The sequence below is a fragment of the Colius striatus genome, chromosome 7 (assembly GCF_028858725.1).
Source record: "Colius striatus isolate bColStr4 chromosome 7, bColStr4.1.hap1, whole genome shotgun sequence".
In the NCBI taxonomy this organism is placed as follows: Eukaryota; Metazoa; Chordata; class Aves; order Coliiformes; family Coliidae; genus Colius; species Colius striatus.
The window spans coordinates 39,080,239-39,103,412 of NC_084765.1; the positions used below are offsets into that span (position 1 = coordinate 39,080,239).

Sequence of the window (23,174 nt, forward strand, 5' to 3'; positions counted from 1 at the left end):
AGTTACGATGATTTAATAGTGAATGTGAATTCATGAAAATTGGGGAGTCTTGACTATATTTTTTTTCTCTCCTCTTACAGTACTTGACAGCAAAGTACTTCAATACCAGTTGGTCTTCAGTTCATTTGGTGAATTACATTGTAACATATGGTTTTAGTAATTTGCTTGGTGATTCTACCTTTTGCTCAGTAACTAAATTTTCTTGCAAGTGTGTCACTAGCTAAACAAAGCTCCGGTACTTTGAGTAGGTCTTGACCTCACTTTTTCTAGTTTAGTCTGATACATTAAAGTACCTACTAATCAGGCAAAAGTAGCTTTTCTTACTCACTGGGGCAATTGTATTTTCAAAACATATTTGGACTTGCCCCTCCCACCTCCACTCCCATGCTGCTAAACAAATACACTTGGGTTGTTTTATTTAAAAATAGTATTTTTAAAATCAGCTTATAGATTCAAATATTGAACAGTAAGGTTATCTCTAGATGGGCTGTGCACTTGACACAGAGCAAGGACAAATGTCCTTGCTGTTTGACAAAAGGCAAAGAAAAGAGTGTGGTAGATGTGGAACTATGTGCTGTCATATTTTGAGAGTTCCCATTGCTTAAGTGTTTCAGCTTATGTGGCTCTTCTGCAGGTAGTGGCAAGAATATAAGTCTGTTGTCAGCATATCAAACTTCAGGGTCTCTTTTTTGTAAAATAAGAGCACATACTTGTACAGAGTATGTATTGCCTTTGGAATTATTTCTTAGAGAATTGAAGGAGAAGTTCCTGGAATTCTTGCCTGGTTTAGAGAGAATCTTCTTAGAAGTCGGTATGCTGAGATACTAACTTAAGACAAATATAATTAAGCTAAAATCTTGGTACAAAAAAGATGCTTTTTGCTAAATGTAATTATAATGGAATATATAGTTTAAGGGTACTTTGTCTGCAGTTGTTATATTAAATAGAGCATTTTTCATCTATATGAGATGCAACTATCCTATACAAGACCAAAAGTATGGGTAAAAACACCCAATAAGCTGTTGAGGATATCTTCAAGATTGGCGGTGGTACTTTTCCTTGAAAGCATAGTTTAAAACTTAATCAGTCTCCAGTGCCTTCATGGCAAAATGTGATCACATTCGTAACACTTTAAAATGTTAAAATTGTGCAGATGGAATATGTGTGTGTGTATTCTTCTGTGATACACCATCAATTTTAGCAGTAAGCCTACAGTTTACTGCTGAAAAACCTTTTCTTTATAATTGCCTAGGAATGTGGTCAATTTTGTAGAGCAGGCCAGGCATTACTATGTGTTCCATATGTTGATGTCGCTTAGGAAAGTCTACACAGTTGTGCCCCACCTACAGTGCTAATTTGATTTCTTTCTGTGCTCAGACTAGTATGTCTTCTGCAAGATCTGAACTTCAATCCCTTTAAAATTAATTAGTGTTCGTATTGCACTTTGCAAATGTAAAGGTTAAGACAAATGCTAAATGCTGGTGATCTATATTGCACCCTGTGTTGATTGGAAACATGTAACAAGCACTTGACAACTGTTTCCCATCCCATTCTGTTTACTGCAGAGATTCTGTAGTCTTGTCATCTATTTGCCTGCTATTTGTGACAATTGCTATACAACTTGATAAATCTGATTTTTCCCAAACAATTTATGATTGTATTTAATGAAGATGTTTTTATTTCCTCTTTTTTTAAGAATGTCAAGCTGTCAGCTGAAGTAGAACCATTTATTCCTCAGAAGAAGGGTCCAGAAACACTAATGATCCCAATGGCACTTCCTAATGACAGTGGAGGAATGAATGGCATGGAACCATCTCCTATCCCTAGCTACCTGATCACTTGCTATCCATTTGTACAGGAAAACCAATCCAACAGGTGAATAAGTGTCCTCATGGAATGTGATCTATTTTAGATAAGTTCAAGCTTTTGGTAGGCTTGAGAGGAGTTAGCAACTGTTGACTGTATCTTCATTTTGTTCACCACATTTAATCTTCTGATCCTTCATGGGTGAGGAGGAGGTTTCTCTGTCCCAGTTTTTTTTATTTTTTTACTATCTTTGCTCACCTTCTCTCTGTTCATGTTCTTTGCTGCTTTTCCTGACTATAGAGGTCTAGTACAAATCACTCAGTCACCTGCTGTGCTTTTGCATCTTCCACGGCAGTTGAGGCCTGTGTCTGAATAATCTCTGATGCTGAAGCGAGGCTCCAGCTGTCCGAGTTGGTTCTTGCCATGCTGAAACACTATGCAGCTGACACTTGCATTGAGTGTAGCTGTATCCAGTTTTCTTTGCATAACTGGTTATAATACATTCAGTTTAGAAACTCTTTATTCTAGTCCAAATTTATTTGCTTAACGCACAACTTGAATGTTGGTTATTTTGATCTGACAACATAACCAATTACTGCTGTTTGGTTTTGAAAAGCATACCCAGTGTTTGCATAGGACAGGATTTTAGAAGTGCTGCACTAATACATAAAAACAAGGCTAATCTTTTAGCAAGCACCTGCTGAGGATCTAGAAAATTATCCTGAATCTTTCCCTGTTTTCTTTCTCTAAATTCAGGCCTCTCCATTTTTCCTGCATTTTCTAGTCTCTTGATGGTTTGAAGATAGAGAATTGGGTTCATGGTTTCCAAGGGGGTGATCTTGGAAAGTATGCTATGTCACAAATAAACACAGGATGAAATCTCCTTGCTTGGTTTCAGTAGTAGGTTTATAAAGGTCTGTTTTCATGTGTGCTTCTTAAGGCCTGTGTTTCCATAGGAATTTTCACTAAGGATGAGCTGGCAACTTAGTATACACAAGTACTTGTCCTTGAGTTGCTAGTGAATGTCATGTTCCATGTGTTTGCTAGCTGACCTTGTGTAAGTTTAAGTCCCAACTTAGGTTACATGTGTTTTCTGAAAGAAAGAAATTGTAATAGGTTCAAAGTTCTTGGAAATAAAATGTGGGCATTTCTTTTGACAAGTCCAATATTAGAAATTTTAATGATGCTAAACAAATGCAAGACCAACAAAGATATTTATTTTGGGCTTAGATGTAATGTGAACTTGTGAATCATTTAATTAGCATCTATAAGAAGTCCAGATATTAAAAGCTAGGAGCTCACTAAATTAGTTGTGGTTTAAGGAGGTGGTAGAGGTCTGAATTTCCTTGAGAAGGAAAATCTTACTGAGCAGTTGTCTCTCCTTTCAATTTTTACAGACAGTTTCCATTATACAACAATGACATCAGATGGCAGCAACCCAACCCCAACCCTGCAGGACCATACCTCGCTTATCCTATAATATCTACGCAGCCACCTGTTTCTACAGAATATACATATTATCAGCTGATGCCAGCACCATGTGCTCAGGTCATGGGTTTCTATCATCCTTTCCCTGCCCCCTATTCTGCACCCTTCCAAGCAGCCAATGCAAATGTTACTACAGAATGCACTGAGCGTCCCAACCCATCGGGTCAGGTCTTTCCATTATCCAGTCAGCGGAGCAGAAGCAGTAACAGGGGACCAGTCATACAAAAAGTAAGTCCATTTTTTATTAAGGTAGATAGCACTATATGAAGAAAATACCTTTGCACAGAAAGCATGTATCTCATTTGAGCAAGATCTGAGTAGTATCATTGGAAGGAAAGGTGGGCAGAAAAGGTATTAATCAGAGAGTAACAAAACTGTCTACAGAGAGAATCTGTGGTAAAATGCTTGGTGAGTTTAGAAAGCCTGCAAGTATAACATGAAGAATTACCTTGCATTGCCTCTCTGCTAGTTTAATCTGAGCTTAGAATTACTTCATTAGAGAACAAAGCAAGTATACCCATGTTATAACCATGTTATCTATTTTTTGATGCTTCCATGTTATAACAAACAGTTCATGCAGAAAATGCTGCAAAGGGGTTAAGAAATGTAATCTTTTCCCTCAATTTATTATCTTTAAACATAGAATCATAGAATAGTAGGGGTTGGAAGGGACCTTTAGAGATCTAGTCCAACCCCCCTGCAGAAGCAGGGTCACCTAGATCAGGTTGCATAGGAACATGTCCAGGCGGGTCTTGAAGACCTCCAAGGAAGGAGACTCCACACACTCCCTGGGCAGCCTGTGCCAGGGCTCCCTCATCCTCACAGTGAAATAGTTTTTTTCTTATGTTTAAGTGGAACTCTTTGTGTTCCAGCTTCATCCCATTACCCGTTGTCATGTGACTGTACAGAGCATTAGAACTTTTAGTTGCTTTGATTACAGCTGTGAATTCAAATCATGAGACTTACATCCATGTGTGGCTAATCTTTTAAAACAGCAACAGCAATTACAGACGCACATAAAAAATAAACGTCCTCCAGTGAAAAATGTTGCTACTCAAAAGGAGACTAGTTCATCAGGTCCTGAGAACAGATCAAAGATTGTTTTGTTGGTTGATGCGTCACAGCAAACAGGTAATCTCCTTCTTGTGTTCTGAGTGTATGAAATAACTAGAGCTACATGTCAGTTGCTGCCTTTGCAGAAAAAGGTGGACCTGGTTTCTATATGGCTTTTAAGAGAAATCAGCAGACCAAAAAGATAATGAAGAAAAGGTGCTGATGGTTGCAGAGGCCTAGTCAATGTATTGGATTGTAATGTTGACGATACGGTACTCCCACAGACTGCCACTGTCAGAAACAGGCTCTTGAAGGAATTTATTATTAGCAGTAGTTGGACTTAGAAGTTGTTCAGATTCAATGTTGTTTCTAAACAAAAGGAAGCTCTTGTCATGTGCAAAAACTTTGACTTTTTCCACTTGTTTTTATAATGTGTAGGTTTTTCATGTCTCTTAACAATTCCTGCACAAGTAATTATGTTTTTAATCTTTCTTGCAGACTTTCCTTCAGATATAGCTAATAAATCCCTTTCTGAGAGCACCCCTGCAATGCTTTGGAAATCCAAAGGCAGGCGCAGAAGAACCTCTCACCCTGCTGCAGAGTCCTCTAGTGAACAGGGTGCCAGTGAGGCAGACATTGACAGTGACAGTGGCTATTGTAGCCCCAAGCATGGCAATAACCAAGCTGCAGCTATGACTTCAAGAAATACAGATTCTTGTGCAATTAATGTATGTAAACAAAACTGAATAGCTTCATTATATTTGTTTCCTACAGACTAATAAAAATTACTAAAAAAAAAACGTGTTTTCCCTTTTCAGGTTGTGGAACCATCCGTAAATACAAGTAAGTATTATCATAGCTGGTGAGCTGTTTCAAATTTAGCTGGGTAACTTTTGTATTCTTGCTTTATGTATAGCTAGGAACCATTTCTTTGTCTGCTTCCAGCATGCTACTCTGACAGATCAAAAATGTCTCAAGATATGTCTTTATTGTGATTTCCCCCACCTCCACAAAGACCCCTGTTGCTTGTTAAATGAACAAGTGTATAAGTAGCTGTCACTAATGATTTATCAACAGCTGCCTTTCTTTAAAGGATTAAAAAAGCTAGAGAGTCCAACAGAAGCATTGAGACAAAACTGTGCTTCTGTTGTATTTTATCCTCGTGCTTCCTTACCCTGGTGGACTGCAGTTCATACCTGGGTAGTAATAGAGCCAAAAAGTTTTCGCTTTCTATTTGGGAAATACTGATACTTCTTTATTAAAGCTTCTGAAGTACTGTAACATGAACAAATATTTTTGATCAATGTGGTACTAACAGGTATGTTTCTAGTGTATGTCATTTATGGCTGCACTGAATAACAACACTAGCGTCTGTTACTTATGACTGGACTGAAATTGGTGTGGATGTGAACCTGAGGTTTCCTTCAGCTGCTTCCTGATGATTGGTTTTTTGCAATTTGAATGTCTGTCATCTGGTTCTTCCAAAAGATAATTCTGCTAACATCTAGAAATAGCTACAGAAGTAAACATTCTCAGAGGAGAACTAGACTTTCTCAGATACAAATAAAGTTATCAAAGTTGTTTTCGTAGCTTTGGCATGTGAGGCATTATGATGCAATCTGCCAAACTTACTTGTTTTTTCATAGAAGATGCTTCTTTTTCAGCTGGTGTGAGTTGGACTAATGTAAATTCCCAGGCAACTCAAAAAAAACCTTGGATTGAAAAAACTCAGACTTTTTCTAGAGGTGGAAGACAAGCTGAGCAAAGAAATAGTTCACAGGTATGGGGTTTTTTTATGGTTCTAAATATAAGGATGCTGGTTCTTGGAATATATGAAAATGAGGAATTTCAAATGAATTATAAAATAAACATTAAAGGAATAGTTAATGAAAAGTGTTGAAAGCTAACTGAAAAGTCCAGTTGCACATTTCTACTTTGTTTGGTTCTTCAGGTAGTGCTATATCATTCATATTTACATCTCTTTTTATAAAAAAATGTGTATTTGGCAATGTGTCTGCCTAAGAAAAACATTGAATGTGTAAAGTAACTTGTGAAATGAAGACAGTGTGAGTGTAGAAAAAACAGTTCCATGTTTGACCCATTCACACTTCAAAAGGAAAAAGAAAAAGCCATCTCAGGCTTTTTAAAGAGTGATTCTGATGTGATGGTGAACTAGAATCCTGTATTCTCACTCTGTTATCTTTGAATCTTTCTTTTATATCTGATAAATTTATACTGGCATACCATATTTTAACATTATTATTAATAAATTAATTTAAATTACTTTATTTTCAAATTTGAATGTTTCTGATACTTCTTTCAGTATTTCTTTAATTAGTAACTGAGAAGAAGGTGGCCTTCTGAATTTTAATAGTCTGATTTGGGGGGGCATGGAGGGGGCATGCAGAGCACAACAGAAAGCTGAAACATCTGCCTTTACTTAACGTCTCTCTTGTTTGAATTCAGTTATTGCAGACAAAAATAGCTCAGCTTAAAGTTGGAGCTTTATCATAGACATAGTACTATGTGCAGATGTATGTGACTAGGTTGCTTTGTTTAGGTTTTTAGATGGAATTGTTAACTTGTCTTGAATCTTCCAATTTGTTACCCGTGGGTTTATTATATAAAGAAGCTTGTTGATGCTTATATCTGTCAGTGTAGCAGTTCAGCTTCTTTTTATAACCTGTAGTCAAATGGAAGGCTTTTAGAAACCACTATTTTTGATGTATGGCATTGGGAGAGTAGGAAGAACCCAGATTTCCTTTCATCCAGTCACAATTTAGACTCTAAATCTGGCAGTTATTCTAGATATTTAAAAACAAAGCTGGCACAAGGAGTTTTAAATGATGTTTCCCCAGCCAAGTTCACTGTACCTCAAGGCAGAGTTGTCCTAGAAACTCTTTTTCTCCTAAACTAGATTTGTACCAGGTCTGTAGGAAACTTTCTTGAGAAAAACATCAGTATGAGGCATCCAGGATTTCAGATTCAAATCAGGCTTTGCTTTCAGCCAAGCCATCTTGCAGATGGATTTTCACCAACCTTCCATGTAATAAACAGAAGAATGTTTATAGCACTGAGGTCTCTGGTCCTTAGAGAGAGATGGTTCCTCAGGATTTGTGTCTGAGTTCTATAATAACCAGCAGCTCCTGTTGTTTTGTTCATGTTTGGCCAAAGGACACTATTTTTTTAGAATTAAAGATGAATTTATAGAGATAGTGTATTTGACTTGAGAGGGAGGGAATCATCTGATGCTATCTGTAGAATGTTTGTGCAGGTCTGTTTTGTTCAAAAAACACGTAAAGATCGCCTCAAAGCAACAACAAAATCCCTGAAAACCACATCAAAGTACAGCTTATGAAATGTAACAATGTAAAAACTGTACCTTCTCAATTGCTAATTAGGAGGCACGAGAATGTCTTATGTGTGTGCATACACATCTTGAAAAACTGAACTTGCAAAATGCCAATCATGTTGGTTATTTTTCAGTCTGGTTTCAGATGCAGAGACCACAGCACATCTTCAGAAAGAAGGCAGAATTTGCAGAAACGACATGAAAAACCTCTAACTACAAGCCAGTCAAGCAGAGCAGAACAGAGTCCCGAACCTCTCTATTTTGAGGTAGTGTTATATAAAAACTGTTGCTGCGTTATAGTGATGCAAGGTTGTGAGTGGAATAAGTAATGTTCTCAACAGGGAGAAGTTGCAAAGCATCTGACTCCAAGACATCTACGATAAAGTGCACTGATTGAATATGGTGCTGTTTCCTTGTGTACATACAAAGACTTGGGTTTGAGTGTTGTGGAAACTGTAAGAATTTGGAACTATCTGTGGTTGACTAATTAGATAAGCAATTTTCAAGTAACTTTCTATTCACTGTGAATAAAAATGACAGTGTTCTTGGGTTTGGCCCTTCTCTCCTAATTAGAATTGATTTATTTAGTATAAGAAGCTAACATTATTCATCTTTGAGAAAGGTTCTTCAGGTACAGAAACACTTTGCTAATTTTTCGTCATTTTCTGTTTGTGCCACTGTTAAGCCCTTCCAGTTTATGTGGGACTTCAGAATTTAATTCATCCTTCTAGATTCAGCCATTTCAGTTGATGCTTTTCATGTGACTTTCAGTTCCATTCCCTTAATTTTTAATTTTTCTATTGTTTAGGATGAAGATGAATTTCCAGAACTAAATAGTGACAATGGCAGCAGCAAAAGTAATAACATCCAGCAAAAGATTTCACCCAAAGTGGTAAACTGCTGTTTTGTTGACTGATGCATTTTTAAGTTGAGACTACTTGCTTTGTGTAGTTCTTATGAATTTCTGCCACAGCACTTACAACGTGGTACTTGTATGTTCTAAGGGTATTTGTGTTACCATTTTTTGGATGCTGAAGTAATGCCAATTAGAATAAGTGGCACAGAGAACCCATCTTAAAATAAAAACTACTGTATTTTTGTCTGCTAATGAGATGGTTAACAAGTGAGACTGTGAAGTATAGGTGGTAGGCACTTGGGATGTACCAAGTTGGAAGGGACATTCCGTATAAAGTTAACTCAGTCCAGCTCCTGACTTCTCCGTCTTGCTGGCGGTTTCTCATGAATTTTGTGCTCTTTGAAGCTGCATGCCGAATTTTGAGTGAACAGTAGATGCAACAGGGGTTTTGAGATTAAATGTGGTTTTGGGGATTATTGAGCTTTCTTTCTGTTAGTACATAGACTCCATCCTGGTTGTGGTTTCTGGCTTGCCTTCAGACTGATGCTTTGATGCAAACTCTTCTTAAAATGAAATCTGAAAATCCATAGTAATGGTGTCAATTTTCTAAAATAATTACAACTTGTGTATCTTTTCTGAAATGAAAATGAACTAAATGTTATCTATTTTTAATACCTGATCTACTTAAATATTTTGTTGCAGAACTGTACATTATAGACTACTTCAAGCATTTGGCTGCTTTCCAGGAAAGTTAAGTCCTACATGAAATCTTAGTGGGACAAAAAACCCACTTGATTGTTTAGCAATCAGACTGGAAAACCTTCTGAAGGCATAACTGGAGATAAATGCATTTTCTCCCATGAGAAAATGAAATATATCTATGTTTCTAGTTTTATTAACTTACTGTGTCATCTAGTTCTACTTAATAATTGGGATTTCATACTGCTGACCAAAGCATTGGTTTATTTGCTTTCTGGAGTGCCACATTTCCTGTGGTCTTGAGAGAAAGGGCTTTAATTGTGGTTTGTTTGCAATTTTATTTACAATCCTAGTTGGAGGACTTACCAGAGAATTCTCCAATCAATATAGTCCAAACTCCAATTCCCATTACAACCTCTGTACCAAAGCGTGCAAAAAGTCAGAAGAAGAAGGCCTTGGCAGCAGCACTTGCAACAGCTCAAGAGTATTCAGAGATCAGCATGGAACAGAAAAAACTTCAAGTGCGTAGTGCTGCCCCCTCCCCATCTGTACTTGGTAACGAGGAGTATCAGTTCGATGTTGCTCTTCTGTGTTCTATAGTAGCAAAAATCTCTTTGTAAAGAAAGTTTTCTAGGAGATATTTCTTTGTATTGATCAGTGTGTGATGTTTGTGTTGTAGGAGGCTTTATCAAAAGCAGCTGGAAAGAAGAGTAAGACCCCTGTACAGTTAGATTTGGGTGACATGTTAGCAGCTCTTGAAAAGCAGCAGCAGGCAATGAAAGCTCGTCAGATCACTAACACCAGGCCTCTCTCATACACAGGTATTTCTCATCTGCTTGACTGTTGGTAAATGCATTTTGTGACAATATAAAAATGTTAAAAATTCAGGAATACTTTCTTAATGCTTTTCCTGAAAAATTTACATGTGCTGTCTTCCTCTGAGCTGCAGGACGTGATGATGAAACACCACGTAGGACTGAGGACAGACTTCTGTTAAAACATCTGCTATTGAAAACTCGGGAATCTGTCTTGGGAGTCCTTCAGTGCTGAAATGAATATGCATGTTAGGTTAAACCAAACAGCTACTCCAGATACTATGGAATTCTTTTTGAAAGCAGCTTAGAGAGGATGCCCATGACTGATACAGAAAAGTAGCTCTCCAGGATATTCTTCCTGCCTCTAGTAATTATAGCTCAGGGCCTCAGCCAAGGCTTTCTCAAACCGTATTTGTTTCTTAAAACTATCCATCACTTCTTTCACATGCTTGTACTGTCCATAAGGTCCAGTAGCAGTAAGTTATAACTTTACTATATGCCATGCAGAGGTACTCTTTCTTCTTCTAGATTTTTTTGGAGGTAGGGGTCAGGGTTGTTTTTTCTTGTGCCCCACTCCTATGGCATTTGTGTTGTGAAGACACTGAGCAATTGTTCCCTGCTTTCCTCCTCTATAATTCTTAGAGGTCTGTCCTCTCTCTTCTAGTCTGAACAGACTCCCAATGTGTTCAGTTATTCTGTTGTGGAAGCTTGTTTTTTTAGATAATCCATATAGCTTTCTGTGTAGTTTCTCTTGTATTTCTACTGTACCTTTTTGAGAATAAGGAAGATCAGACGTGCAAAGAACATTATAGTCTCACAGAATGTGTGCCGTGGCTTAATTCTGCTTTTTTGTTCTCTGTTTCTGTATCAACACTTAACACTAAATTAGTTTTTTAATGCTTGCTGCTGAATACAGAATTGACATTTTTGTGGTTATAACCCATGAATCTCATTCCTTAGCAGTAGTATGTAGCCTGGAGTCCATCGTTAGACACATAGTTACCATTTTCATTCTTGTGCGTTACTTCATTTACCTGCTTTGAGTTTCAACTGTGTTCAAACATTGATTCCAGTTGGCAAGGTTATATCAAACAAAGCTCAGCAAAGAACAGTTGCCAGTTCCATTGGAGACCACATTTGTTTTATTCTTTGCAGAAGATACACTTAACATGTGCTGCACTTTCTTCTATTTTGTCCTGTCAACTAGTCAAGCCTTTTATCCAAACATGGCTTAGTTGTCAGTATTTACAACTCACTATTATCATCTTGCTAATAAAGCCACATGTGGTCATTTGAGAGGGATCCCATACTAGTATTAAAGTAATTCCTTTCCTGGAATCCATAGCTTCCTAAAATGTGAAGCTAAGATGAAGAAAGCTTAAAACCATCTGGAAGCAACAATATCTGATGATGTAATTTTCCTGCCATTATGAAATGCTTTTCCAAGGAAGGAAAATGTACGTGGTGAACTCACCAGGGGGAAATACTGAAAACAGTGTTAAAATAAAGCTGATGTGTCTTTTAGTGAAACCAATATCTGTCTTGTATTTAGTTGGCAGTGCTGCTCCCTTTCATACCAAAGAATCCGCCAACAGAAAGTCCTTAACAAAGGGACAGCCATCTATGGGTTGCCTTAATCCTTTGGATTCGACTGCCCCGAAAGTGAAAAGAGGAAAAGAAAGAGAGATTGCAAAACTGAAACGCCCTACAGCACTTAAGAAGGTAAACCTGGAATGTCTTGATACACACTTGTATTCAAAAAATAAAACCTGGTATCTTCTTTCTTGAGGATGAGTGATGTGAGCATAGGGTAAGGGAGTCATGAGCTGCTTCCTCTAGTTCCTGTTAAACTGATGTTGCATCCTTTGGATCTAGGCTGTAACATAACTTTTATCCCCCATAATTAGTTGATGTTGATACAAATGTATCTTAATATAGATTGCAAGGAGTTTTTTTAGCACTAGGACATGGGAGAATTTGCATAGCTTTTTTTTCTTACTATTGAATCCTAGTTTGTGGTGACATGTAGGTGATTGATCACCCTTAAGTTTTCCTTCTTTTTTTTTGAAATGAATACAGAACTTGAAGTAAAACCATAACTTTTGAGTGTGTGTACAGATTGCAGGGTGTTTGAAAATCAAAAGTAACATACAAAAAACTAGCTCTAAAAAGAAAGTTGGAAGTCTTCTGTACTCATGCATCACAACTTGTCAGGATGATTGTGTTATGGGCAGGTAGAATCTGACTGAGCTGTGTTTCTGTGAAGGTATGCTTTGGCTAAGTTGCCCTTTCCTTTTTTATTGTTCCCCGGCAGTCTGTCTTTTTCCGCTCTTAGCTGTGATCTACTTGAGTTGGAGAAATTCACAGCTATCTGTTCAGAAAAGTTTTTGTGAACTCTGTCAATGCCTTTGCCTTGGTTTTATTATTTGTTATAGTAACAGCAGTAGATCCATGGCTGCTTACCTTTGCATTTTCTTGTGAAGAAAGGATTCTGTCTGTTGTGCTTCACAGAGATGACATAAATGCATGAAGTATTGTCTTTTACAGGGGTGGGGATGAGGAATTGTTAATGAGTGTTACATTACAGAAAGGAGCTGTGAAAGTACATAGTGCTCTTGACATGTGAAGTATTACTTTTGTAGAAGTGTGAGAGTATTGAGCATACCAGCTATAAAATGCTGGAATAAAATACCCTTGTGATCAGAGGTAACTGAAATGATTTCAGGGTTTTCTCTCTTGGTGTGAGTAGGAAGGTTCAAAACAACTTAGTTTTTGTCTTCTGTTAAAGGGCCATTCTTTTTTACAGGTATCTCTAATTTTCAGATGCTAATGGCTGTTGGTTTTTCTTTCTAGATTATTTTGAAAGAGAGAGAAGAGAAGAAAGGTCGTTTATCAGCTGACCATAGCCTTCTGCCATCTGATGAACAGAAAGAGGTTCATATAAACTTGAGTGCTGATCAGTCTCAGGAGCTGGCCTCTCAAGAAGGTTGGACTTTCTTATCCCTCTTCTTTCTGTCTCCCAGTTTTACTAATCTACTTATTTTAATATTTTTTTTCTTGAGTGGATGTTCCCAACAAATGTCAGAGTTGACAGCATTTTTGATAAGCAGATAGAATGTCACCTGTTGTCAACTCTGCCATGTTGATCACAGTTGTTTATTAATGATGAGCATACTGAAAGTTTTACGGATGGAGAAGTTGCAAACTGTAAATAAGCTTTTCCAGTTTGAAAGCTCTTGGTCAATCCATTTCAGTATCTGGCATGCTGATTTGCATCCACAGCTCTGAGCAAATGTGAAACTTGAAAGAATTTTCAAATGTCTCTGTGTTTGGGGCTGGGTGGAGTGGGAGTAGGTGAAGTCTTTCAAGATTCCAGATGTACTGCTTCAGAATTTTTCTTCTGAATGACCTACCTGACTTCCCCTGACTGAAGATACAAGTTAAATATTCTAGGAATTAGTTACATATTACATATAAATATTGTGAAGAATTATTGTAGGAAGTTGTAGCACTTAAGCAGGCTTTTCCCTGTCGCTTTTCCCTGTCGCTTTTCCCTGTCGCTTTTCCCTGTCGCTTTTCCCTGTCGCTTTTCCCTGTCGCTTTTCCCTGTCGCTTTTCCCTGTCGCTTTTCCCTGTCGCTTTTCCCTGTCGCTTTTCCCTGTCGCTTTTCCCTGTCGCTTTTCCCTGTCGCTTTTCCCTGTCGCTTTTCCCTGTCGCTTTTCCCTGTCGCTTTTCCCTGTCGCTTTTCCCTGTCGCTTTTCCCTGTCGCTTTTCCCTGTCGCTTTTCCCTGTCGCTTTTCCCTGTCGCTTTTCCCTGTCGCTTTTCCCTGTCGCTTTTCCCTGTCGCTTTTCCCTGTCGCTTTTCCCTGTCGCTTTTCCCTGTCGCTTTTCCCTGTCGCTTTTCCCTGTCGCTTTTCCCTGTCGCTTTTCCCTGTCGCTTTTCCCTGTCGCTTTTCCCTGTCGCTTTTCCCTGTCGCTTTTCCCTACCCATGCTGAATATGTATCTATTTTGTTCCTCCCCTGGGGGAGAATACTCTTTAGTGTTCTTGGAATGTACTTTGGAAAAAGCAAGGGAGGGATAAGTAAGAAGTGTGATGCTGTTTGTGTTCTGTGAAAATGTCCTCATTTTTATAAGGTTTCAACATTGTCTTTCAGAAACTGGCCTAAGTATGCCTAGTGATACTTCACTCTCGCCAGCAAGTCAGAATTCTCCCTACTGCATGACCCCAGTGTCACAAGGTTCACCTGCTAGCTCTGGAATAGGCAGTCCAATGGCATCTTCTGCAATAACCAAAATTCACAGCAAGAGATTCAGAGAGTAAGAGTTTTGTGTTTGTTAATAAAAATTTGAGGCTTGTATTTGTCACATCTTTTAAGTATGAGCAGTTTTAGTATACATTGGAGGAGCTTAACAAACATAAGCTATCCTTTCATCAATAGAAGTTTCTGCAAGTGTCTTCTCTTTTTCTTGCCATAAATGAATTGCTCTGTGCATGTGTGTGTGTATACACACAATATGCACTCTTAATACATTACTGCTTGTTTGTTAGTGTGTCTGTGGAGTATGAAACTAAGGAAAAGAATAGCTGCTTGTGGCACCTACTGGAGTATTTGTATCTCAATATTCTGACTGACTTCTTAAGATGAAGGATGTCACTAGAAATAGAAATGTTTTCAGGATATATTTTAACTTAGTCTGATTTCTGATTCCTATTAGTAACAATTTCATAACTGTTCTGAGGAAGTAAATCGAGTTGGTGAAAAAGAAGGCTCAGTGAAATATTATGTGCAATGCTAATATTTGATGTTTTTTGAATTGACAGATACTGTAACCAAGTTTTAAGTAAAGAAATAGATGAGTGTGTGACTCTTCTATTGCAAGAGCTTGTCAGCTTCCAGGAACGGATTTATCAAAAGGATCCCATGAGAGCTAAAGCGAGGAGAAGACTTGTTATGGGATTGCGTGAGGTTACTAAGCATATGAAACTGAACAAGATCAAGTGTGTAATTATATCTCCCAATTGTGAAAAAATCCAGTCAAAAGGTATAAATGATAAAACAAGTGGTGCACTTTACTGTTTACAGTTTTATTGTGCTGATTACCAGGGTTAGAAGCATGTTTTAATTTCTGTGCATGACATAACACTTTCAAAATCTGTTATGTAATTGCCACTCCACACTCATTCTCTTCTACTCCATTCTGGAAGAAACTCATTCATGAGGGGAAGAACTTAAATAGATACTATAACATATAATAGACTTCCATTTTAATCTACTTAGTCTTTGGTACACCCAGAGTCCTGAACTCTGAGTGCTCTTAAGGAGGGGATTCCTTAAGAGGAATGTGAATTGGCTAATATTAACAGAGTTTTCTTGAGGTATGAGAAAAACAAAGCTTTGCTCAAGGAATAGCTGTGAAAAAAAGCTGGTTTAATTTGTGTGCTGATAGAGAATGCAGAATATCACTTAGATCTGTACTCACTATACTTGACATGTACAGCTTGTTATCCTGTAGAATACAGGAGCTGGTGGTGGTGTTTATTGAAGCTTTGCTGTCTAATTACAGTTAAGATGGGATAGCTGTGTTGTGCCATTCTATGACATTTACTGACTAGATATGTATTTAAAATTGTTTTCTTCAAGGTGGACTAGATGAGGCTCTCTATAACGTAATAGCCATGGCACGAGAACAAGAAATTCCTTTTGTCTTTGCACTTGGCCGCAAAGCTCTTGGCCGCTGTGTGAACAAGCTGGTTCCTGTTAGTGTAGTGGGTATCTTCAACTACTCAGGTGCTGAGGTGAGTAATTCCACTTGCATAAGTGACTGGAGTAAATTATGTTCCTTGTAGTTAAGAACTGATTTGACATGAAGGGCACACCTAACATGCATTTGGCAATGGCTCTGACATGATCTGCATTGGGATCTATATATCTGAGGTTTTTGTTTGAACTGCACTGTTTACATAACCGAGACTGTTAAAACTCCTTGGTCACAACATCTCTGTAGCTTTCAAATAGACTTACATGCCCTCTGAAATTCTCTGGAAGGCTTAAGATTTTAAGAAAAATGGTATCTTTAGGTACATCTCAGAGTTGCCTAAGCAGGGTGCTGGCTTTGTTTTTATTTAATACAGAGAACTACAGTTTAGTTGAATTAAAGGTGGTGTTAATAAGCTTAAAGCTCCCTGAGTGGTCTAACTTTGACTAAAAGGAGTGATTTACAGTGAAAATTAGTAGTAAGAACTACTGATTGTAAAAACTGCCTTCATACTTAGGACCTATTTAATAAACTGGTATCACTGACTGAAGAGGCCAGAAAAGCATACAGAGATATGGTTGCTGCAATGGAACAGGAGCAAGCAGAAGAAGCCCTGAAGAATGTCAAGAAGGCACCCCATCATATGGGTCATTCTCGTAACCCCTCTGCTGCAAGTGCTATCTCATTCTGCAGTGTTATTTCTGAACCAATATCTGAAGTGAATGAGAAGGAATATGGTAAGTGCCTTAAAACCTACTTTTGTAACTAGAAGCTGGAATTTCCCCAATGCTGCTTATTGCAAAATATAGCTACCAATACATTTCTTTGTAACTTACGGTACTCTACAGTTTTCAGGGATAAGAGAAAATTGGTTAGTCTTTAGGTACTTCTACAAATCACTTTTTTCATTGAACTATGTAAAAATTAATATCTTTATATAGAATAAGTGAAAGAATCTTTCTAATCCTCAGAAGTGTTGCACTTGCCTAACTCGTATCAATGAAGGTGGCTTCTCCAGTTTATCTGGTATAGAACTGGTACTGAACACAGAACTTATGATATGATTAAGAACCTGGTGACAGAGAATAGGAACTAAATTATTGAGATCTCTGAAGATAGGATGTGTAGCTTAAATTTTGAAACTTGAGACGGCAATGAATGACTGTAGTGTGAGCAGAAGGCAAATCTATTTATCTGGTTACTCAAGCCCAGATGACAGAGGGGATAAAAGGGAGAATGCTTGTGTGAAATCAAGAGACTTCTCTTTTCAGTCTTGCAGTGAATTAAAGAGTATTGTCTTGGTTTTAGTTGATTTATTTGTAGTGTCAAACTTAGTTTGTTAAATGTTTGCCAATAAATCCTTCAATGGGTGGCCTAATACTGTGGCAATTTTCTACTTTCAGTTTATACTTGAGAGTAACCTCTTTTGACTGCACTCAGCATCGTGTTTGCTGCTTCCACAGTTCATACTAGAAACCAAGTGCACAGACTTTCAACTTGCTAATGTCTGGTTTAGGATACTGTGAAAACCTAAGTTATAAATAGCTCTTTCTCTTGGCTCTCCCTTTTCCTTCTTCCCTCTTTTTCCAATTGAAATTTTTCTGGCAAGCTTAGAGTAATATTAAAATTCAGTTCCTAATGCTATTTAAACATTTCTGAGATGTTCAGGAGGAATGTTTATATATCTGAATAATTAATGTTTTCTACTTCTTTTGACATTTGTAGAAACAAACTGGAGAAATATGGTGGAGACATCAGATGGGCTAGAAACCTCTGAAAATGAGAGAGAATCCTCATGTAAGACTGCGGGACCAGAAAAAGCTGGTAATGGTCAAACAGAAAAAGCCACTCTTAATAAACAACCACCTCTGGCTACAACTGGCACTACCTCAGCAACAAGTCATGGAAAATCCACACCAGGTGACAAAGATGAGGCGAAACCAGATGACAATCTGGAATGGGCCTCCCAGCAGAGTACGGAAACAGGTTCACTGGATGGCAGCTGCCGAGATCTTTTGAATTCCTCCATGACCAGTACCACCAGTACTCTTGTACCAGGAATGCTAGAAGAAGAGGAAGAGGAGGAGGAAGATGATGATGAGGACTATGCCCATGAGCCAATTTCTGTAGAGGTTCAGCTTAACAGCAGAATTGAATCTTGGGTTTCAGAGACACAGAGAACTATGGAGACTCTTCAGCTTGGGAAGACCCTTAGTGGTGCCGAAGAAGACAATGCAGAACAAAGTGAAGAGGAAGAAATAGAGACTTCTGAGCAGGCTGATCCAGTTGCTGATGGTGAGGAATGGACAAATGATAAGCAAGCAAGTAACCCTCAACATAAACCCACCATCTGCAGTTCTTTGAATAAAGAACACACAGATTCCATCTATATGCCGTAAAAATAAGCAGGAACTCAGGAACTTTTTAGGAATTATATTAAAACTAACTGTTGTAAAGGTTGCAGCCATTATTTCATATGCTTCATCTCAACATTTTGCACTGTTAAACATTTAATACGTGTATTTAATTCACAACACTATTTTTGTAGCTGTCTGTTACTGGTTTGATTTAAAAACTAGCTTAGCTTTTAATCAGTATCCATTTTTCAGAATAGAGACCATGTGGAGAATTTGTCAGTAAGTATTTGATCCTTTGTAAAAGGAAACATCTTGTAACTGACCAGTTTTAAGCAAAGTTCTTCAAAGATGTGACTTTTTATCTTGTTTTCCATCAGATAATCTGTGTTAACACTGACGAGTTACCAGTGCTTTACATTGGTGTTACAGTCTTAGGCATGTCAGTGTATTTGGCCATGATCTTCTAGTTCTATCTAGAAATAAAAGTAATATTTTGATTCTATTTAAAGCAAAGCTAGAAAACCCCATTTGCAGTCTTAATGAAAGGTAAATAGAGAAATCTGTGCTTGATTCTTATGCTGATAGACACAGCTTTTTAGTTGTCTTGGTGAATGCATTGTTAAAAAGCTGCTGATAGTTGGGATGGTTACAAAAAGCTATAACAACTTTGATTCCAGCAAGACTTTAAACGAGAGGGATTTAATATATTTGGATTTGATTTGTTTTACAAGGTGGAAATATTGCATAAGAACGAAAAAACAGGGAAGAAAATGAAAATTCCCCATGCTCTCCACAGATGCTGGATGCCAAACCACACTAAGTGAATCACTAACCATAATCCCTATCCAGGGCTTTTAGTAAACTGATGACTTCCTCTTTCTCCTGTCACTTACCTCAGGAATGCTCTTTTGCTTAGGGTAACCTACATAACATCACACAAAGCAAGAATAATCCTTTAAAGGCAAGTGTGACTGATAACGGTGGCTCTACATGCTCATCTGCTTGCTTTGACCCTGGTCACCCTCATGTTGAGTTCAGGCTATATCTTAAGGATCCTTACTCAACCTGTGACCTTTGTTCTCACAGTTGTAGCAGCTTTAGAAGTTGACCTCTAGAGTAGAAAATGAAGTAGTTACTCCATGAGAGGAGAAAGTGCCCTGTAGTATAGGGAGGTATTTCTGTGGGTTGGAGGTAAAACGAACATAGGCCCTCCTTGAAGTGTACATGTTGCTTGAGAATTGTTCCATGATTTGTTCTGAAATACTGAAGCAAAATCCATTAACTGATGAATTCATTTCAGATTGAAGATGGAGTATGTGTCTAAACCTTGCCAGTAAGGAGTCTCTTTTCCATCTTTGTCTTATTTTGGCAAGGGGTGTACTGAAACTGCCAGCTGCAGGAGCTTCACTGCAAGAGTAGCCAAAGAGTAACTCGCAAAAATAACACTTATAGCAAACACATTTCTTTTAATTCCACTTCATTTTTTTTCTTGATCACTTACTGAAACACATCAAAATCCTCTGGGCAAGTTGAAAACCACAAGACATGGATAACTTGTTAGGTGTTTAGCCCACACTTAGTAATATGGGACCAAGGCTTTATAGTACTAGGGATGCTGGCATTGTAAGTTGCACTGGGAAAAATAAGGACTCGAGGTTTAGAAGACTTCTACCCCTGGGCTTTTTGGATGCTAATGAGAATAATAGAAACTGTGTATTTTGTAAATAATGCTTTGGTAGGTATAGGCATAGCAAGTGCAACGTAGATAAGCAGTGTAGAGAGCTGCTCGGACAACTGGCTGTTCTGTCACGTTCTTAGTTCCTTAATGTAATCTTCCTAGGTGTTAGAACAGGCGTTTTATAGAAACACAAAGACTAAGGAATGATGCCTCCTGAATGTTAAACCTAGTTTACTGTACATATGGCAGACTTGTACTGTCTGTTTTGCAAGAGTTTTTGCTTTAGGAAATGATAGGTGTTTGAACTGCTGACAAGCAAAACTTGCCCTTGGATGTGTACGCACGTGTCTCGCTGCCAGCTGAGAGCCGTGTATACACTGAGGGCGAAACTTCACCAGAACATCAGGAAACTGAGGTGTTTGTAATTTTTCCTGTTACTTTTTCAGTGCCAGTGATTCAAATAACTTTTGATCTTGAAGTATTAACATCAAAGGCGCATCTTTTTATATGTCTTTTCTGAACTTGGACTGTCATTTTAAAGTTTTCTGACATTTATATCAGAGAAGTCTTGTAATATTCAGCCCACTATTTAACTGCAGTTTTGCTACAGGTTTAATAGAGTTCTTGAAGGTGATATAGCACTTATCTCTCAATTTGCCAGCAAATAAGGAACTAGTCCCTCTTTAAAATGTGGCAGATCACCCTTAGAGGAGCAAACTGAAACTGAGTAAAGGAAACTGGTTTTAGTGCTTCCTTTTTGATAAGCCGGGAATGAGCAATAACTGTGAGGAGGAAATTGCAATTCCTTTCCGAGTGATCCATTTGCATCTAAAACTAGGGAAGTTCCTTGCCACTTGAAGCACTTGAGGAGAGTATCTCACTGTGGTAATTTTGATTCTGTTATCACCAGAATTTAAGAAGAAAGCATACAAATGTTTTGCAATACCATGGGTTTTTATTAAGTAGCCGGATTTGTATCTCAGTGTGGAAGTATGCAGTTTATTATACAGGTTGTTACTGTCCCCAGGCAAAGATGTTTCTGTAGTTATAGGTGTATAGATATTTTTGTTGTGAAAATGATTATTTGAAAAACAAATCTACTTTTCTTAAGACATTCTTTATAGAGATGATGTCACCACTTAATTTATCTGGTAAAAATCAAATGTATCTGTGGTAGGGGTAGGGATCTTTAAAACTGATACAGGTGGCTATGTATACAACCTATTTATATAAATACTTTAAGTATCTGTCAAAATAATAATAAAACATGGATTACAAATATGTAAAAGGGAAGAATCCTGAAGAACTCCTTTTTTTTTTTTCCTTGGTTGGACCAAGTAACAATGTCTGAGGAAGGTCAGGGACCTGATCCTGCCGACGCACACTTAAGGGCATTGGTTCCACTGGCTGGTGGCCTGTATCTGCTGAAGTGGTGTGCAGGTGGTGGTGGGATTGGAGCTTAACAGTGACAGAGGGCGTTGACCTGTGTTTTAAAAACTCATTCTAGAACTTGTTCAGTAATGCACTTGTTTAGTGTTCTTCTGGTAAAGATATGAGGTGTCTTTATGCTCATTTGGGTGGGTGGGAGCTTACACAGTGTGATGCTGTCCAGTTCTTTAACACGAGCTTAAATTTTAATGATGTTACTTTACATATGTAAAAAAGTATTACTGTTGGAAAAGCTGCTGTTTGCTCAAACTGTCATTAAGTATTTCCCGTGAAGTTGTGCCAACTCTCAAAGCACCCGAGTCGATTTCAACGTTAGCCATTTAAAAACGAGACGTGACCGAATCAAACCCCAGCAGAAGCAAAGCCATAGACACAAGGAACACCGTGGGGTTCCTGCCCACCCTGCCACGTACAAGGAAACGTGAGAATGTCTGACCCCAAACTTCCAAGCCAATGAATGGTAACACTGGAAGTAGCCCCCCAGTTGGCACAGCCCATCTTCTCAATGTTCATGAGTAGTTAATCTGTTTTAAATAGATTCTAGTAAGGAAAGCTGTTTAATCTTTAATGTCTTAAATTACAGTTATATTTAGGGTGAAGCAGTAGAAAAATCATTATGAAATACAATATGAAGGGGTTTGTTCCATTTCTTTTTTTGCTGTATGAAGGATAATTGTTCTGTCTACCTTACTTTTGGGAGTAATAACAGCTTTTTTGCACTATGTAAATACTAGTGGGGATTCTTCCATAACTAATAAATGATTGTAGAAATTTATGGCTTTATCACTGTGCTCTGTGTGTTTGTTCACAGCTGCTTTATCCAGAGTTTGACTGAAAAAGCTGCCCTGACACTAGAGGAGAGGCAAGAAAGGTCTGTGTTACGCTGTGCTTGACCATGTCAATGTGTGGCTCCTTGGTCCTAGCACACTGGTCTCCAGCCGAAGCGTGACACTGGCACAGGGAGCTGTGTCCCCCTCAGTCACAGAGGCTGAATGGTCCGTGGCAGAGAGTCTGAAGAGAGAACCAGAGTTAGCAGAAGACTTTTTACATTGACCTGCCTTTATTGTTAGACTGGTGCATGAATTTACCTTTGGAAAATAACATGAAGTTCTCAGCATGTTGTCCCCTGTTCTCCAGTGACTCACTGGGAACTGCTCACGCTTCCGTAGCTCTAGTAACAGTGTCATTAACTGGTTTTGCAACTCCCACATGTGAGAATATTTGTAGCAATTCAAAAAGGATCCAGCTTCATCCTGTAATTTTGAATTTTCTGTTTATGTGCCTTAACTTCATGTTTCAGTAATGCTGTTGCAGTTGTCTTTCTGTCAAAAGCACTTCTCAACCTTACTTTATAGGTGCTATCACTTGCTGTCAAAATTACTCTTCCCATCCGAGTTTTGCTTGTGTCTTCTCAACCTGCTACTGGTTTTAGAAAGCACAAAGAAGTAGATGGCACCATATGACTTATAGTGTGGAAATGACAAAATTAATTACCCTCAAGCCTTACAAACTGAATTTTCTTCTCCCTCTCCATTTCTTTATGGAAAATCCACCCATTTTGTAGTGCCCTTCAGGGAAAGTTCCTTGTCTCTCAGGTTTTTTAAATCATCAGTGAATGGTTTGGCTTGGAAGGCACCTTGAAGCTATCTCATTCCACTCCCCCTGCCATGGGCAGGGACATTTTCCTCTAGACCTGCCTGCTCAATTCCCCATCCAACCTGCCCTTGAACACTACCAGGGATGGGGCCTCCCCAGCCTCGGGGCAACCTCTGCCTGTGCCTCACTGCCCTCACAGGGGCGAGCTTCTTCCTTATAGCTCATCTAAATCCACCCTTTCAGTTTACAGCCATCATCACTTCTATC

At 38.3% G+C, this 23,174-nt stretch overlaps 1 protein-coding gene across 1 annotated transcript in view; it reads left to right on the forward strand.

The window, feature by feature from the left end:
• Positions 1-22,086, forward strand: part of SECISBP2L (SECIS binding protein 2 like) — a 30,546-nt gene extending 8,460 nt beyond the window's left edge. The window contains exons 2-18 of the mRNA XM_062000140.1: positions 1,697-1,875; positions 3,204-3,522; positions 4,290-4,425; positions 4,846-5,075; positions 5,166-5,190; positions 6,012-6,127; positions 7,834-7,965; positions 8,508-8,591; positions 9,608-9,775; positions 9,934-10,075; positions 11,622-11,791; positions 12,923-13,055; positions 14,225-14,387; positions 14,893-15,113; positions 15,713-15,867; positions 16,345-16,564; positions 17,553-22,086. Of these exons, the coding sequence (XP_061856124.1) occupies positions 1,697-1,875; positions 3,204-3,522; positions 4,290-4,425; positions 4,846-5,075; positions 5,166-5,190; positions 6,012-6,127; positions 7,834-7,965; positions 8,508-8,591; positions 9,608-9,775; positions 9,934-10,075; positions 11,622-11,791; positions 12,923-13,055; positions 14,225-14,387; positions 14,893-15,113; positions 15,713-15,867; positions 16,345-16,564; positions 17,553-18,226 (3,267 nt within the window). The 3' untranslated portion in view covers positions 18,227-22,086. The remainder of the gene's footprint in view (positions 1-1,696; positions 1,876-3,203; positions 3,523-4,289; positions 4,426-4,845; positions 5,076-5,165; positions 5,191-6,011; positions 6,128-7,833; positions 7,966-8,507; positions 8,592-9,607; positions 9,776-9,933; positions 10,076-11,621; positions 11,792-12,922; positions 13,056-14,224; positions 14,388-14,892; positions 15,114-15,712; positions 15,868-16,344; positions 16,565-17,552) is intronic.
• Positions 22,087-23,174: the final 1,088 nt, after the last annotated feature.